At 37.8% G+C, this 17,957-nt stretch overlaps 1 protein-coding gene across 1 annotated transcript; it reads right to left on the bottom strand.

The window, feature by feature from the left end:
- Nucleotides 1-5,537: 5,537 nt before the first annotated feature.
- On the bottom strand, nt 5,538-8,856 carry LOC133725328 (mediator of RNA polymerase II transcription subunit 6). Its single transcript, XM_062152542.1, has 5 exons — nt 8,508-8,856; nt 7,995-8,169; nt 7,670-7,739; nt 6,222-6,331; nt 5,538-6,038 (listed from the first exon to the last, which is right to left on the bottom strand). The coding sequence occupies exons 1-5, from the start codon at nt 8,747-8,749 to the stop codon at nt 5,877-5,879; spliced, it is 759 nt and encodes a 252-aa protein (XP_062008526.1). The 5' UTR covers nt 8,750-8,856; the 3' UTR covers nt 5,538-5,876.
- Between the last annotated feature and the right edge of the window lie 9,101 nt (nt 8,857-17,957).

The following is a 17,957-nucleotide window of genomic DNA, read 5'->3' on the forward strand; positions in this document are numbered from 1 at the left end:
CTTTATATTTATCAACATGACAAAAGCATAATACTAAAATCTCCGTTGGGGCCCGCGTCGATTTGTCAGGGGTGACTCAGCATTGCGCTGGACATCACAATCTCCCCGGATCCAAAGGCCCCACAGGCGACGTCGCACCCGAGTCAAGTTGTCACCTTACGTCACTGCCTCACCGCGGGCCGTCAGTTGTCCTCACTAGGCGAGGGTGGCTATTTCCGCCGTCGATTTCTGCTAGTGCCACGCCGGGAGGGGCACGTGTGGAGTCGGCAGCGAGGCTCGTGGATCTTTGTTCAGTGAGGTGGTGACGCGTGTGGAAGTTGCAGGGGTGAGTCAGAAGGTTTCACGGTGAGTTCAGATGGTGAAAGAAGGAGGAGTCAAATGTCAACAAAGTGGTTTGGCTTGGTTTGTTGCAAATCGAGTAGTATAACAGTGCCAGTTATAGAAGAGAAATTCTTAGGTAAGGGTTTCCTCACCACGTGGCTTTAGGGCCAACTAATTAGAATAAAAGACATTTTCTCTCTTTTTCGAAACTGTCTCTGCTCCCTAAAGTGCAATACCCAAAACACCTCACTGCTGGACAATGATTGGTCCGCCCCACCACGTGGCCGTGCGGCTGCCCCACGCAAGATTCTCTCCAGTTAGAAACCTTGCCGTGTAACCATTACTCCATTGGATAACCATCCTTGGAATTTGCCACTATAACAAAGAAAATTAGTTGCTTTGCCAAAATAATAAATAAAGAAAATTAGTTCAGTTAAGCAAAACCCTAAAACGAAGATCAGTGTCGTCTCAGAAATTCCTCCTTGGAATCTGCCACTCTTGGCCTTGTTTGGTTTATGGAAGGGAAATCATCTCCCTTCTCTTTCCCATGGGGAAGGGAAACTAAAGTTCTTGTCAGGGGTTTCCTTTCCTCTGTTTGGTAAAGCAGGGAAAGTATTCAGGAAATACCATTTGATTTCCCTTCCGGTGTTTGGTTGGTGCAGGAAAGGAAAGTAAAAATGTATCAATGTTTCAATAATACCCTTGTATTTTAAAATAAAAACAACATCATAAAAATTTAAAAATACACCAATTTTTTATGCAAGAGAGGGTATTGTTGCCCAAAATTTTGTAATAAATGCTGGGAAATGAGAAGGAAAAATCTTAGGCCCCGTTTGGATGGCAGGAAAACATGGTATGGAATGAGAATTAATTTCATTTTCCATTCAGATGTGTTGTTTGGTTGTAAATAGAGATTGGAAAGGAAATAAAAAATGAGATTTGACTGGAAATTGACTCCCTCATAAAGCCTGAATTGAATTACCTAGTTAGAGGTGGTATTCTAATTCCATTTCTCCCTGTCAAAGGCAAAATTACATAAATTGCCCCTCTAAAAAAATTAAATTTCCCCGCCATTATTCTTTTCGGGATCATAGTTCCCGCTATTGGATCAGCATATAAGATATCGCATAACCCTTCTTCTCCCTACAACTGCCGTCGTCTTCTTTAAGCAATTTGTCGAAGTCTTCTACTAACAAAGGTAATCTTCTACAGAATTATTTTTGTTATTTTTTATTTTTTAATATATTCTCTTCGAATTCCTTTCTTCTGCTCCTGAAGGAAGAAGATGATACATCAAGAATATGATTATCTTCTTCTTTAGATCTGAGCAAACAAGATACAAGTTTTTCATTTATGATTATCTATTGTTTTATGTATGTTTTGATCAATTTTGTGGGATTGTTATTGGATTACAAATGATAGAATACCTGTTTCAGTGAATATGAGTTCTTATTGGTTGTTGTGTCTGGTGAAAAGTGAGTTCAAAGGTCGATCTTCTCTCTATTTTATCTGTTCATCTGGAATAATTGTACCTATTTTTTTTGTTCTTTATCATTTGAGTTTGACGTTCATTTGATTACAAGATTAGAAACACTATTATGTTTATATAACATGAATCATCTGTTTAGGCCCGTAGGGATCTCAAAATCTAAGGGCTTAGTTACTAGAATATGGGTTTTCTGGTATATACATCAAATCATCAATCTGTTGTTTCTGAAAGTGATCTGATTTGCTTTTTGAGGAAATAATCTAGTGTTTCCCTTCTCTTTCCCATGGGGAAGGGAAACTAAAGTTCTTGTCAGGTTTCCTTTCCTCTGTTTGGTAAAGCAGGGAAAGTATTTAGGAAAGACCATTTGATTTCCCTTCCGGTGTTTGGTTGGTACAGGAAAGGAAAGTAAAAATGTATCAATGTTTCAAGGGGAATTTGATTTTATACCCAAATTGACACACCTCTTTTAGAATAAACCCAACCATAAGAGTGTTTTAATATACACCCAAATCAATTAATTTTTTTTATGCAAAATAAAAAAACCTATTAAATAGAATAAATAATAAAATCCAATGTTGTTAAGAATTACTAAAGCTGCCACTATCAAATTCTCCATTCACCTATTAAATAGGATTGATAATAAAATCCAGAATGGAAGTCGATCATGAAACGGCTGCCCATAGACGTCGCCCAAAATTACTCAACCCTTGATTTCAGCAATTGAAAATTCTCCTCTGGGTTGGAGGTTACGTAATCTCCATATTGAAGAGTCTAATCTGTACATTCAAAGCCGGTGTCAGTATCTCTACAAGCTTGTGATATAAATGGATTGCACAATCAGAGGTTGGTGGGTTGCCTGTGACGTACATTATCAAGCGATTATCGGAAGGTCTTGAATTAGAGTCTACCTTTAAAAAAAGTGCCATGACTCAGCAGAGAGCACATGTTTTGGGAAGGTTCTTAAGTGACAACAATGACGGTTAGGCTCATCTTTGTGAAAGGAGTTTGGGAGGGACAGGAATGCCATTTGGAAGGTGCATAAGGCATTCGCTGGACGATTTACGTACAAATTGTGAACTTTCTGGATAATAGGTACCTAAATTAATTAGTTGCGTATATTAAAACCCACTAGATGTTAAACACCTGAATGGTAGGAAAATTTGTTCAATATTACCTAGGGTTTATGCTACCAAAGTTAATCAATATATGTAGCACCTGAATAGTAGACAAAATTATGCAATTTTACCCACGGTTTATTGTACCTAAGTTATTCCCTGATTGATAGACACAAAATGTAAACTCATAAATGATAGGTATCTAAATCACTTGCGAATGTGAAAACTCATACGATATTTGACACCTGCACGATAGGAAAAAGTACACAATTCTACCTATGGTTCATCTAGAGATACCCAAAGTAGCAAGTGAACGAACTGTGTATTGAGTGGTGACGTGTGAGAGTATTTCATAAAACTTAACTAATGGAATACAACAACACAACTAAAACACATAACTTCCATAGTAATAGCTGAAATTTCATACGAGACAAAAGACAAAAGGATGTTTAATCACTACATGATAGGAATACCTCCACAAAAGGATGTTTAATCAGATTGAGAAATCTACGAAATCTAATAGGAGTATCTACACAACCACATCTACTTTAAAATAGCAAATATAAAGATCAAATCTGAAAGGAAGAGATATACAATAATTAAGGCAATTAATCTTTTTAAATAAGGAATATCTCCACAAACATATCTCCTAAAATATGGCATCAGTTACATACAATAATTAAGGCAATTAATCACGTTGACATATTTAATAATAGGATTATCTACACAAACATATCTATTAAAAAATGGCAAATATATAGGTCAAATCAGAAAGGAAGATATATACAATAATTAAGGCAATTAATCGTTTTTAAATCAGGAAAAATAAATTGATGGTATTAAATTCTAATTTGTGTTTATAACTGATACCATATTCAAATTAAAAAAAAAAAAAAACACCTATATTTGAGGAATATTTTCCTTCTTCGACGAGAAGGGTAAAATAGTCAAACTAAAAAAACGAGAAAAAAACTTAATTATAGACTTAAAACCTATACGGTAGGTTTAATTATATGAATGGGTGTAGATTAAAAGAAAACATAGGATTGGGTTTCTCTTAAAATGAGCTTCATTTTTTGGGTTTTTTTTTTCTAATTTTCTCATGTTTCAATAATACCCTTGTATTTTAAAATAAAAACAACATCATAAAAATTTAAAAATACACCAATTTTTTATGCAAGAGAGGGTATTGTTGCCCAAAATTTTTGTAATAAATGCTGGGAAATGAGAAGGAAAAATTAGTGGAATGATTTTCCCCCGTACTTTCCCCTCTGTCAGAAAAGTATTTTCGGAGTTTGTGGTTACCAAACAAAGGAAAGTAATCCTTTCCTGAGTTCTCAATTCTGCGAAACAAACGAGGTTTAAGAGCAACTCCAACAGCTTCCCTATAATTTTTGTATTATAGGGAAGCAAAAGTCAAAACTTTAGCCCCTTTTTCTCCTCTAACTCCAACAGATTCCTTATTTTACAGCAATCTCTAAAATCTCCACAATTCTTCCTTAAAATTTTAGAGATTGCTATAAATATAGGGAATTTGGTTTTCTCTTTCCTCACTTTCCCTAAAATAGGGATAATTATAGAGAATCTGTTGGAGCAAAAGAGACTCATTTTTCCCTAAAATAAATAAAATTAAAATATGGAGAACCTGTTGGAATTGCTCTAACAAGAAAATTAGTCCAGCTAAGCAAAACTTTTTGAGCTTTGGGATGTCTTCAACAATCGGGAATATCTAGATCATTGCCATTTTTTGTTTAAGAGTTTCCGTTTATGTGGTTAATCGTGCTAAACTGTCATTAAATTTAAATTCAATGATGAAAAATAAAAATGTAGTTAGAATGTTCATTATTTTTCACCATTTTAAATACAAGAACAATAGTACACAATTGATTACCAATTAACTAACCACTAAAGCATGACTGATCAACTTTCAATTGTTAATCAGAATGGAATACAGTTGGCTATCTGATTCATGGATGTTATCAAAGAAACTAGAGAAAAGATTGTCATTGCTGCTTAGTGCATGTAATAGGTAGGAAAAAATATCCAAAAGTGATTGGGTCGAGACAATGTCCGTTTAGACAAAAAAATTGAGGCATTGTCATTGTTTAGCCATCAATTCGCCTCTATCCATCAAGTGGAAATGTAAACGGGTGGACAATTGACTACAAACATGCAACGGGCGCTGCGAAAAAAAGGAAATCGACAAATAGAGAAGAAAAGAGAGGAACTCGTCAGAATAATATATTTGGCTAGGGCACAGCTCATAACGGAAAATTACACTAGCATTTAACTACACAAGAGAGACTCGTTAGTCTTAATTGGCCAAAAGAAAGAAGTTTAACAAAACAAAGCTGTCATCAAATGCTTGTATTATAGAATAAATTCAAGGTTGGATAATATAAATTTTCAGTCCGTGAGAGGGAGGCACCTTTCCTTCATGTTTTCATGGTCGGCACGCATGTCTTTTTCCTCTATAACTGTGCAACAAATATCATCTTTTTTAATGACACTTGTTGAAAACAAGACATCTCATTTAGTCCAAAGTATGTTCCTAGTGCGGAGGTTTATTCTATAACCACTTGTTCAAAGTAAAAGGAAGAACAATAAACAAATATTCACAAACGACAATGTTACCATGAAGATTGAAATCGACATTAAGCCAAATGATTACAACTGCTTTGTTCGCAAATGACATGAAGAAATGAACTTCCTAGTCTTAGGGAAACCATTTTCTGTAATGCATGAGTAATCAGACTACAACTAGATTAGAAGCACTACAATCCATAACTTTCTATTATGTCTAAAGTTCCACTGTGTATGATTTGCTAACCAACGGTCGAAAGCAAGCACAAAGCTAAGCATATACCCATGTTTCTCAAATATGCTGAAATGTCTCTCTCCTGGACCATTTGGTACTCTAACAAGATGTAAAGTTGGTAACCACGTCTAATCTAATATTTCATCCTTTTAGCTGGCCCTTGATCAATGATGGGATCCACCGGAGGTTGTTGTGGCTCTCCGGCTTGCTGAGTTTCTGAGCCGTTCTCGGCTTCTCCAGTGGGTACAGGAACATAGCCTTCTGGGAATGGTGGCGGTGGTGGGGCTGGTGGTAGCTGCATAAACAGAGTGAAAACTAACAGTTACTCTTGGTGATGCATGTGTGATGAGAAAATAACTACATGTTTCACAGACTATGTTCTTGCACATGATCATGCATGAATCAGGAAATTCAGCCAAATCCTTTACTAATGCAGTATGAGTAGGGAAAACACTCATTTTAGTTATTTGATAATTACCTTGCGCAATAACGATTGAAGAATTTGGTTCACTCGATTAAATTCCCTTACGTCAATTGTCTCTTTGCTAGCCTTGGATTCAGAGGCTGCAGTTTCATTTTCTGGATCAACTGCATCACAAATATCAAAAGTTAAAACCATTAACATCAAATTCAGGGGCACAAAAAAGCAACCCAACATATGGAAATAGGAGATGATGCATCAACACATACAGAAAACATTTTTGTCCTTTAATTATGCATGACATGCGGAAGACTTGCGTACACATGCCTACGATCAAGATGATCATGTTCCTTGAAGCAAACCTCTCATGAAACAAGAACAATACTGTAATTGATACTATGTTTAAGAAATCACAACTGAAACACTTTCCCATGACTTGAAAGTAGATGTTGCACAGCAATAGGTGATTGTTGTGTGTGCTACTCAGACCTATTCCTTTACACCACAAAGTATATGAGGACTTAAACCTGTCAAGCAACTGAGAAATCATCCCAGAAAGGTGTAACACTCTGCTGAGAATGACCCTCTACAGCTATAATGGTCCAAGGGCCACAAACCACTATTCAAACTCTGAATGGTCATGATTAGTGAGCCCAAGTCAACTTCCTGCAGATGTTAATAAGTTCATACAAAAATTCTTGAAAAACACAACAAATGAGGCAGTCACATGCAAATCACAATTGGTACTGTTCCCCCAAATGCTACGGCAGAGCTTTCTCCCCATCCAATACATAAATCTACATCTGTAACACTAAAGAGCTCAAAAAACAATAGATACTAAAAAATACCCTCTGGTGTCCAAAAGCTAGTTCTCTATAAGCATCTAGTTCATATGCTTAAGCAACCCCATATGAATTTCATGGACACCAACATAAATCAGTTTTCATCACTCAAACACCAAAGACACAGTAGTACCCTCCCCTCCTAAAACACAGAGAATTCTCCAAGAAAACCTTCTTTCAAGCAACTGCCCTGACATCTTAAAATAAAACCCCAATTACCGTGACAAGACACAAACAATGCATATAAAAGTGTGTTACAGTTTTCACACTTGTTATTTCCTTATCAGAGGTTGTAAAAGCAAAATACATATTCACTCAGAAACAATATTATTTCAAAAGGGTTCCTGCAAATCAGGGGAATACTTCGATGGAGCTCTCCTGAGTTCAATCTATCATCAATAAACAAAAAACAAGTATTATCTCTAACGCAACCGCATATTAAATTCAATTAGCCATCATTTTATTATGTATCATTTTCACATATTCATCACTCTGCAAATAACAGAACCCAACGTTCATCTTTATCTCAAATGCCACCGCATACTGAATTAATTTATCCCATTCTTTCCATTCCCATTCCACCGCATATCATATCCTTTCAAAAAAAAAAAAAAAAGATCATATCATATAATGAAGAAATAGGACAAAGTAGGGATCACATACCATATCCAATCTTCTCCAAGTTTGAAGATGCAGTGGTGAAAGCCTTATTTATATGATAGAGAGCACGTCCCTGCAACATGTGCCGACAGATTATCAGGATGGAACTATGCTTTTTGAATTCCAAAATCACAGAGCAAACCATTGCTAGTCTTAATGACTCGAAAGGACATTAACTAAGCCCGGCTTCTTTAGGTGGATGTGAAGCATAAATCGGAAACTACTTAAAAGCTACAGGTTCTATTCATGATATTGTTATGGCACCATGATGTAATTGTCAATCAAATAAGTTTTGAACTGTTCAACCATTCTTAAGAAGACAACTTACAACTCGAGCTGCAAAAACATTGCAAAGCTGAGGTGCTTGATATATCGAACCATCCAAGACATAGTAAGTCATCATGGGTGTTACTTTCTCCGGACTGTCCCTCTTTTGCTTGCGGATGACAAACAGGTGCGGCTCCGTAACTTCCGTCAGCATGTATTCTGTCCCCGTCATTTTGCTGTAAAACAGGCAAGTAACCACCATGAACTCCGCTTCATCCCAATCATTTAAGGTCAATGCAATGACAATAGACCACAATATTATAAATTGTTCCCTATTATTATCTGTGCACCTAATCCAATTGCTCATCACTCAGGTTTCATAGTATATAACCAACCAATATAGCATTAAGCCTCTTCTAATAACACAATGCATCTTCAATTTCCTCCTCCAAATCCTTAATACACTCAAGTTTTCTAACAAATTCACAAACCCTACCAAAGTAAAAAACCAAAATTGAACGGAAAAACCAAAACTTGAAGAGCATATCCAAAAATTGAGAGGGTGAATACTTACGAGAGGTGAGAGATATCAAGAGGGTGAATTGCGCGCTGACGGAGCTGTTCATTGTTACAGGTCCAGTCGTAGAAGGGCGAGATTGCAAAGTAATCAAAGACCAGATTGCGATCGAGAGGATAAGAGCTCAGCCAAAGCTGGTCCTTGAAGCATATTCCGGTCATGTCCGTCCCCGGCGGCTGTGCTACAACTTGCGGCGGGCCACCCTCCATGTTCGGCGGCGGCATCGGCGGCGTGGCCATTGTATGCTTTCTCACTTACACTCTCTTCTGGGCTGTGGCTCACAATGTATTTGGAAAAGTAAATCACCTCCTCCACACGGCGTCGTCTAGGGGAAAAACAAACAAATGGTGAATTAATGCTACCATATGCTATTTCAAATTCTCGAAAATGGTATTTGCGTCACGAATTCGGCCAAAGTGTTATGTTGGTCATTACGAATTTAGTTAAAATAGTATATAACACACATGCGGACAGAGTGGTATGTTTGTTATTACAAATCCGGCTAAAGTGGTATTTTCGTTACTACGAATCCGGCCAAAGTGGTAATGTGTGTTATAACTAATTACAAATTCGGCCAAAGTGGTATGTGTGTTATTACGAATCCGGCCAAAGTAGTATGTGCGTTATTACAAATGCGGCCAAAGTGGTAATGTTTGTTATTACAAATTCGGCCAAAGTAATATGTGCGTTATTACAAATCTGGTCAAAACAGTATGTGCATTATTATGAATTTGGCCAGAGTGGTATGTGCATTATTACGAATCCGACCAAAGTAGTATGCGCGTTATTACGAATCCGGCTAAAATGGGTACGTGCGTTATTACGAATCGGTCAAAATTAGACATGTCAATTGACCAGATTTAAAGCGGATCGACCTAAATCCAGATCTAGTTAGTACCAAATAAAACTCAATCCGACCTGATCCAAGAATTTAGCAAAGCAGTACAATAACAACACACGTCCACGAGTCGTCAGAAATAGTCGTTACACATAGTACACTAACACAACCTGTCATATAACAAATAATAAGTTACCCAACACACCCCAGTACACCCACCTTTTAGAATCACGTACACCCTTATACAAAGAAACTTAGAGCCCCAAAGCAATGTAAATGAGTCAACAAATTTGCGACTTAATCAACTTAAACAGTACGAGGAGTAGAAGGAAATATACCTCCTTCATCTGGAGAACAGGTATCCTCCATTTTGGACTTGTCTTCAGTCTTATTGGGAAACAACTTCCATTTCTTTAGCCGCTTCTCTTGTATCTCTATGTCACGGTTCAGCTTGGCCTTGTTCTTACTTCCTTTAGGCCTGTCTAATTTTTTCTTCTGAGGGGAAATGGTAAGTCTCGCCTGTTTCTGCTTCATTACCAAGGACAGATCTTTATCCACCTGCAAAGATGGCGCCAGCTGATTAAGAAATTTCTTGCCAAGCCTAAAAAGCTCTAGTCCTGCTGGCCTCTTCTTACCACTCAGAGTCACCACCTCCTCCATCTCAGGCTCTTCCACCACTATAACAGCTGCCTCCATAGAAATTGGAAGATGTAGTTTCTCCATAGGCAACCCCGCCACCTTGATAAAATTGACAATTAGCATGGGAGGAGAAGGAGTCGCCCAACCCTTCAACAGACCAGCTGCACATAGCCCTAATTGTACCTAATCCTAAAGAATGGGATGTCCCATTTTTCTGGAGGCCTGTGATGCACGAGCTTCCTGTGCCTATTGGCATCCCCCTCCATAAACCCTAGATCCAGACAGTGAGAAAATCGATAACCAGTCATGGCTACTACTTCTTCAGTTCTTCCATCTCCTTCAGGAATAGCTTGTCATATCTAGCAGTCTCGACAAAAACCCTTTATTCGTTCAAAAGAAAACTTCAGATTAGCTACAACAGAGGCAGGAATATCACTAGAAAACACATTTCTTTGACCGAGCTTGAAGTTTTGAGGTGTTGTAAGGTCTTAAATATAGAAAACAAGCATAACCAAACACCCTTAAAAATTTGTATTGTGGTTCACGGTGAAATAATTTAGTATACGGTGTGCTATGTTGAATAACAGGAGAAGCAAGTCTATTTATAATATAAATAGCAGTGTTAAAGGCTTCAACCCAATACGTTGAAGGAACATGAGCATGAGCCAAGAGTGTAAGACTTGTATCAACTCTATGACGATTCTTGTGCTCGGTAAGACCATTCTGCTCAGGGTGTTTAGGACAAGAAAACAGTTGACAAATGCCATTGTTAGCTAGGTATTGTCGTAGAGCAAGGCAAGTATATTCACCTCCTTCATCAGTTTGATGCATTTTGATTTTAGTGGAAAGGAGATTTTCAACTTATTTATGAAAGTGCACAAAAATATTGTATACTTCATTTTTGTTTTTCATTGGAAAGATCCAAGAGTATCTAGAGTAATCATCAACAAAAAGAACACAATATTTAAATCCTTGAATTGACATGGTTGAACAAGACCAAACATTTGAATCAATTAACTCCAAAGGATAATTTGATACAGACTCAAATAATTGAAAAGGAAGGAGTATTACTCTTTCCTAATGGACAAGACTGACAGAATGAATCGACAAAAGGCTCGAGAAGGGCACAGTTTTATTTGACAACAACCTAGATAAAATTTTGAATGAAGAATATCCTAGCGTAAAATGCCATACTTGTGTGGGGACTCGTACACCAACAAAAGCAAAATGACGACTGGGATCAAGATCATGTTCTGATTGAGGGCACAACGGATAGACCATATCTACTCCTACCCTGAAATAGTAACCTCCCTGTTTTTAAGTCCTTAACAAAAAAAAATGGTAGGAGATATTAGAAAATAACAATCATTATCAGAAGAAAATTGGTAGAGAGAAAGGAGATTGGTAAAAGCAGTATGCCAATGAAGAATATTGTTTAGCTTAAAGGATTGGTTACCTGTAGTTAAGAGAGAGGAACCAACATGAGAAATAGGTAAATTAGAGTTTGTACCTATACCACCAATTTGGTCAATGGCTCAATGCTAATGTACTCTTTTAATTAGGAACTGCAGATTATTGAGATCGGAGGTAACATGGGTGTTGGCTCCACTATCAAGCAACCATGTAGATGATGACTGTGTAGATACAAAGGCAGCCAAAGCATTGAGTTTCTTGGTGGGAACTCTACCTTCAAAGGAAAGGTTCTACCTATTGTAGCAATCTAAAGCTGAATGACCAATGCGGCTACAAATTTGACAATAAATTTTGCCAGATGATGAATTGCTGGTGGAAGGATGATGACCAAGAATAAAGGTTCCACCGTTTGAAATACCATGTCCTCGAGCACCAAATGTAGTTGGCGTGCCCGATCTGCAAAATCTAGAAGGAGGATTAATTAGGGTAAAGTCCTCCAAAAAATGGAGTCTAATGATGATCTCAGCCTCTGCCACGACAAGAATTAGAGACATGTAGGGTTGTCAGTTGAGAGCTGAGATCAAGAGCAGCTTAATGTTGATCATCCATCCTTCATTCCTACATATAAGAGTAAGACTTCAAGGGAATCATACGTGATGGATGTATCACTTGTTTGAGCAAAACTCACTGTGTTCTCATAAAGAGGACCAACGTGGTTCTTAATAATAGATACCATATATATCTTCATTGCTCATAGGATGTCCAGCAAGAGCAAGATTATCTGCAATGAAATTTATCTTGTCAACAAAGTCAGAAATGCTAAGATTACCATGGATAGTACAAAAGAGATCTCTGCGGAGCTGCAAACCCCGATTCTATGATTGAGATGCATATCTCCTGATAAGGACCTCCAGGTGGAAAAGGCAAATGTGGAACAGGCAACCGTTGCAAGCACAAGGAGAGTGAGAGACCCATTGATCCAACTTAGCACAGTTTGCTCTTGAGAAATCCAATTTTCATAGTTGGGATTGACGATGTTAGAGAGCTCATCTTCACTATCAGCAAGAAAACATGAAGGGCAAGGATTAGTGCCATCCACAATGTCCATTAGTTTGAGACCCTTGAGAATAGGAGAAATCTTAGCCAACCATAGAGGATAGTTGGTTCTATCTAACCTGATGGATAGAAAATGCATGGGATACACTGCCAGAGGAAAAGTCACTTCTAGCATTAGAGGATTGTGATGCATTAATTGAGAGAATGATCACTGTTATGGGTGAGTGTTTGGGCGGAGGTGGGGGAGGAGGAGGTTGAACCGGTGGTGGCCATTGGAAAAAAAATTTGGAGTTTGTTGTTAGACACTACAAGCTTTGATACCATAAAAGGTTTAGAAAGAAGAGATATGATTGTAGTATTGAGTTTGTGATCGTAGAAAAAACTTGGAGTTTGTTGTTAGACACTACACCTTAATTAATGAACAATACCATGTATTTATATTCAACTGACTAGTTGTAATCAGTACAAGTGGTTACAAATGATAGAATAGAACTCTATTAGATTTGACATAACGAGAGATACAACTGATAAGCATGATAATTATCCAAATAAATGTTGCAACATATTGCTCCGACCCTTGATGTTGTTGATGGGCATTAGAAGAAGGTGAGATAAGGTTAGAAAAATTGAAAGATAAGATTGCTTTGCATACATGCATACATGAAGAGTCCAAACTTACTTTAGGTCTATCACATGGGTGATTGTTCCAGAGAATTTGCCATGTCTTTGACGTGAAGCTCATATAGTCATATGGACTGCATCTTCTGTAGACAAGTGAGAGAAAATTAGCTGCATGATGCCATGATGGCTTCTAGCAAGTGGGATATTTGATCCGTCGGATCCTCCATTATCATCTGGTTCGGTAATGATCTCTTAAGCCCTAACACGTTCCAGCAGGTATGTAAAGTGAAATCTTATTCCTTGTTGTCTACATTATTAGACTCGTGACTCGTGAGCCCTCTAGTCCCTACCAATATGGGCTAGCCGGTGATGACCCAATACCCTTGTTATTTTATTTTATTAAAACTTTTTTTTTTTGGAAAGGAACCTTGTTATAAGTTTATAATACATGTTTTTTGGTGAAAAAATCCATTTTTGAACTTTTAACAGTTAAATACTTTAATTAACAGTTTGTACTTTGTACTAATTGCAGAGTCAGCAAAACAAAGAGCTTGGTAAGATTAAGGACAATACTTGGCTGACCAGCCCTGGTCAGCCCTTCCTATCCAACCCCTGCATGTCACACTCCCGATCCAACACGTGTCTTTTTTTTTTTGCCTCTCTTTCTGTTCTCCTCCTTCCTCTTCCTGCACTCCGTCTCCCTCTTCTCCAGTCTCTATCGGCGACCAACTTGACCATCCTCAACCTCATTCCTCCTCCTCAACCCCTTCCCCACCCTCTCAATCAAAGCCTACACCACGGATCAAGATCCCTCCATACTTGTCTCCGGAAACGGCACGTCTCCGGCAACGGCAAATCCTCCTTCAGAGTACTATTCCCTGCTTCGCAGCAGGACTACGGTTCCTCCACCTCCATTGAGGTCGATGTCGTCACCCGGGAGAACGGATTTTGAAGCATAGCGCCACAAACGGGTTTGACGTCGCGCGGCTCAACATCGCGATGAGATCGAGCGCGTGGGGAAGGCTTAATTGGCTTAGAAGGACACATGTCATCCAGTTAGTGGATATGGTCAGCCAAAGCTGACCATACCTGGTCAGCGAAGTATAATCCTAAGATTAATCAAGTGGTTCGTGAATAGTGGGCTTCTAGAGCGCCTCTGCGTACACAAATAGTGGGCAGATGCCTTGTGCCTAAACCAAAATGGGTCCTCCATGTATAGATCTAAGCATTGTTTTCAAAAGCGAAAGTGTGATGTGAGGCGTGCATTGGCTGCCTCGTGAGGCGTATGCCTTTCCTGCAATTGGAGTTGTGAATTTTTAACTTCAATTATCCATAACTAGATATTCTAAATTTTGAATAGAAGAGACTGACTTTCTTTCTTCATCAGCAAAACAGACAACAAAACTAAAAACCAACCTCACACGAAACTCTGTGTTTCATTAAATTGGTTCACTAGCTAAGCTGAACGACGCCTTTTAATTAAACGTTTGTTTTGGTTGCAACCTTTTAATTAGTTTTGTTAATGAGCTTAATTATTATTAGGATTAATTTCAGTTTACCCCCTGAAGTTTGGGGGTGTCATCATTTCACCCCCCAGACTTTCAATTTCACTTTTTTACCCCCTAAACTTTCCAATTTTTGTCTTCTGTGCCCAACTTCTGCTTCTCGTTAAATCCAAATATTGAGGGCTAAAATGGTCATTTTATGACCGAATAATTATACAAAATTCGTGCCCAATTTCTGCTTCTCGTTAAATCCAAATATTGAGGGCTAAAATGGTCATTTTATGACCGAATAATTATACAAAATAATCCTTGAAAGAGGTGAGGTTCGAACTCCTAACCTCTTTCACGACAGGCAAACTCCCCACCGCTGGAGCAAGAGCTACCCTCAATGTAATATCTACAAACTTCATATTTATACTCTTTTTAGGCAAGGCCGAATAATTATACAAAATATATAAACCTTGGAAGACACGAGGTTCGAACCCCCATCCTAGAGGTGGCAAACGGGCCGGCCCATTTTAAGCGGGCCTAGTCGTGCTTCGTGTCGTGCTTGGGCCGGCCCATTTATTATCGTGCCAGGCTCGTGCCAGGCCCATTTACTTAAACATTAAGCCCGGCCCGGCCCATGGCCCGAGCCCATATCATGCCGGGCCGTGCTCGTTCCGGGTCAATAACGGGCCGTGCTCGTGCCTACCCACTATAAAGTACGATTTTAAAATCTTAATTTGAACAAATAAAAATTAATTTTATTTAACTATTTAGAAAATTAAAATAAATTAAGTTCTACAACGTTTTTCTTAATCTTAGCTTTTTAAGATTAGATTTCTAATAATTTTTTATATTCCACTATAAGAAAGAAAAGAAAGAAAGAAAAAAAAACTCAAAATATATTGTTTTTAGTATATTATTGTGAGATTAATCTTTATTATTATAATGAAGATTTAGTATCTATTATTTTTTCCTTCATTCTATAGTTGTAGTATTATGAGATTAGTCTTTATTAATAAACATATATTTAATATTTAGAAAAAATACTTATGTCAAAACAAGGATATAATGTTTTGTTTCATTATTTTGACAATATAAAAGAAAGCATTGGTGAAATTGTCATGAGATTTTAAATAAAAATGTCTCATATTCAAATCTCATCATTGTAGTTTTTTAATATTTTTAAAAACAAAATGAAATTTTGTGTTTGTAACGGGCCGGCCCACAATATGTCGTGCTCGGGCCGTGCCGGGCCCATTACGGGCTCGAGCCGGGCCGGGCCGGGCCAATGGGCCAATATTCTTAGGCCCAACCCGACCCGTTATTCTAACGTGCTCGGGTCGTGCCGGGCCACTAACGGGCTTGGGCCGTGCCGGGCCTCTTTTAAGAGTGCCGGGCCCGTGCCGTGCTCGTGCTTAGTGGCCCGTTTGCCACCTCTACCCCATCCTCTTTCATAAAAGCTCAACTCCCCACCACTGGAGCACGAGCTGCCAATTAAATATTTTCTGCAAACATTATATTTATACTCTTTTTAGGCGAGGCCGAATAATTATACAAAATATATAAACCTTGGAAGACATGAGGTTCGAACCCCCCACCTCTTTCATAAAAGCTCAACTCCCCACCACTGGAGCACGAGCTGCCCATTAAGCAACTGCTACAAACTTTTTATTTATACTCTTCTTAGGTGATAGATTTAAATATTATCTTAGGTAATATATATATATATATATATATCTTAATTTCTTTGCTATATATAAAATAAGCCTTGGAAATTAAGAATAAGATATTAATATATGTATATATATACATATCCTATCCAGAGCGGAGCTCCGCTTTGAAAGTTAACGTGTGAAGTTCGAGTTTTGAGTCACTTTTCGGTCGCACATCCACATCTCGACCGTTCAGTTTTTAGGTACTAGTGTATAGATCGTCTCTGCAAATTTTCAGCCAAAATGATGATCGTTAAGGCATTGATAACTGCCTTAAAGCTAGTACGGTTCAGGTTGACAGATTCAGTCCGTCCATTGGTTTAACCGAGTTAGATACCTTAACAATCATTATTTTGGTTGAAAATTTGCAGAGATGATCTATACACTAGTACCTAGAAACTGAACGGTCGAGATGTGGATATGCGACCGAAAAGTGACCCAAAACTCGAACTTCACACGTTAATTTCAAAGCGGAGCTCCGCTCTGGATAGGATCTGTATATATATATATATTGGACGGAGAAGCAGAAATTGGGCACTGAAGACAAAAATTGAAAAGTTTAGGGGGTAAAAAAGTGAAATTGAAAGTCGGGGGCGGGGGCGGGGGGGGGGGGGGGCGGTGAAATGATGACACCCCCAAACTTCAAGGGGGTAAACTGAAATTAATCCTTATTATTATATTGTTATTATTATCAATTATGATGTAAATGTTCGGTACTAATTGGTCTAGTGACATAAGTTTCTCATTCATAATTGTGAAGTTATGAATTGGTGACAGTGACGGATGATAGTTGGGGTAAAAAAAATTTAAATTCACCTATTAGCTTTATTCATCAATTAAAGCTACTGTAGAATACCAACCCAGTCAAGACTTATAAGATGATTGGTTAACTCATTACTACAATTATGGGATACAAGGACACCAAATAAGGACACATAATTTATGTGGAGTTTTTGAAGAGTTATAAGGACACTCAACATGTAAATGATATTTTTTAGAGAGTGGAGACTATTTCAACAACACAGCCGACGTCTTTAATGTTGTGTCCTAAATAATTCAATTTTACTTTAATGATCCAAAAACAGCTCCAAAATTTCACGTCGCGCTCTCTATTGCATGTTCAGTTTTGTCGACTTATCTCTCTTGTTTCTCATTTTTCAATCAATTGTTATCTCTTTTATTATATGTTGGTTTTAATTTTTCTTTTTCGTATAACGTTCAGCTCTTACCTTACATTTGCCTTATAGGCATTGGCATAATGGCAAGAGTCAATAGTACGATAGCTATGCAGCCCAGTCTGATTGGCGCCGTCTCTTGGTGATATAATTTAAAAAAAAAAAATCGATGTAAATTAACATTACTCGATCAACTAATAGTAATTTAACTGCCTGTGCCGCAACAGTTTTCATGAGTTCCACCTTGCCTTGATCACAATGAACATGTAGAATTAATTAACGTAATATATAGCATGCTCAACGTCAAAAAGTCTTGTTAGGGGTCACTAAAGCATGCTCGATATATATCCTTTTGTTCGGATAGTTTATTCGTATGAAATAATTAGGCAGTTCCACCCCAAAACTTGCGGCAACACGGCATAGATTGACTTGGACTTTTTAACAATGATTATATGTTTTTTTTTTTTTTTGGGCAATCATGATTATATGTTCAACCCATG

Source organism: Rosa rugosa, chromosome 1, assembly GCF_958449725.1.
Source record: "Rosa rugosa chromosome 1, drRosRugo1.1, whole genome shotgun sequence".
NCBI classification, from domain to species: domain Eukaryota; kingdom Viridiplantae; phylum Streptophyta; class Magnoliopsida; order Rosales; family Rosaceae; genus Rosa; species Rosa rugosa.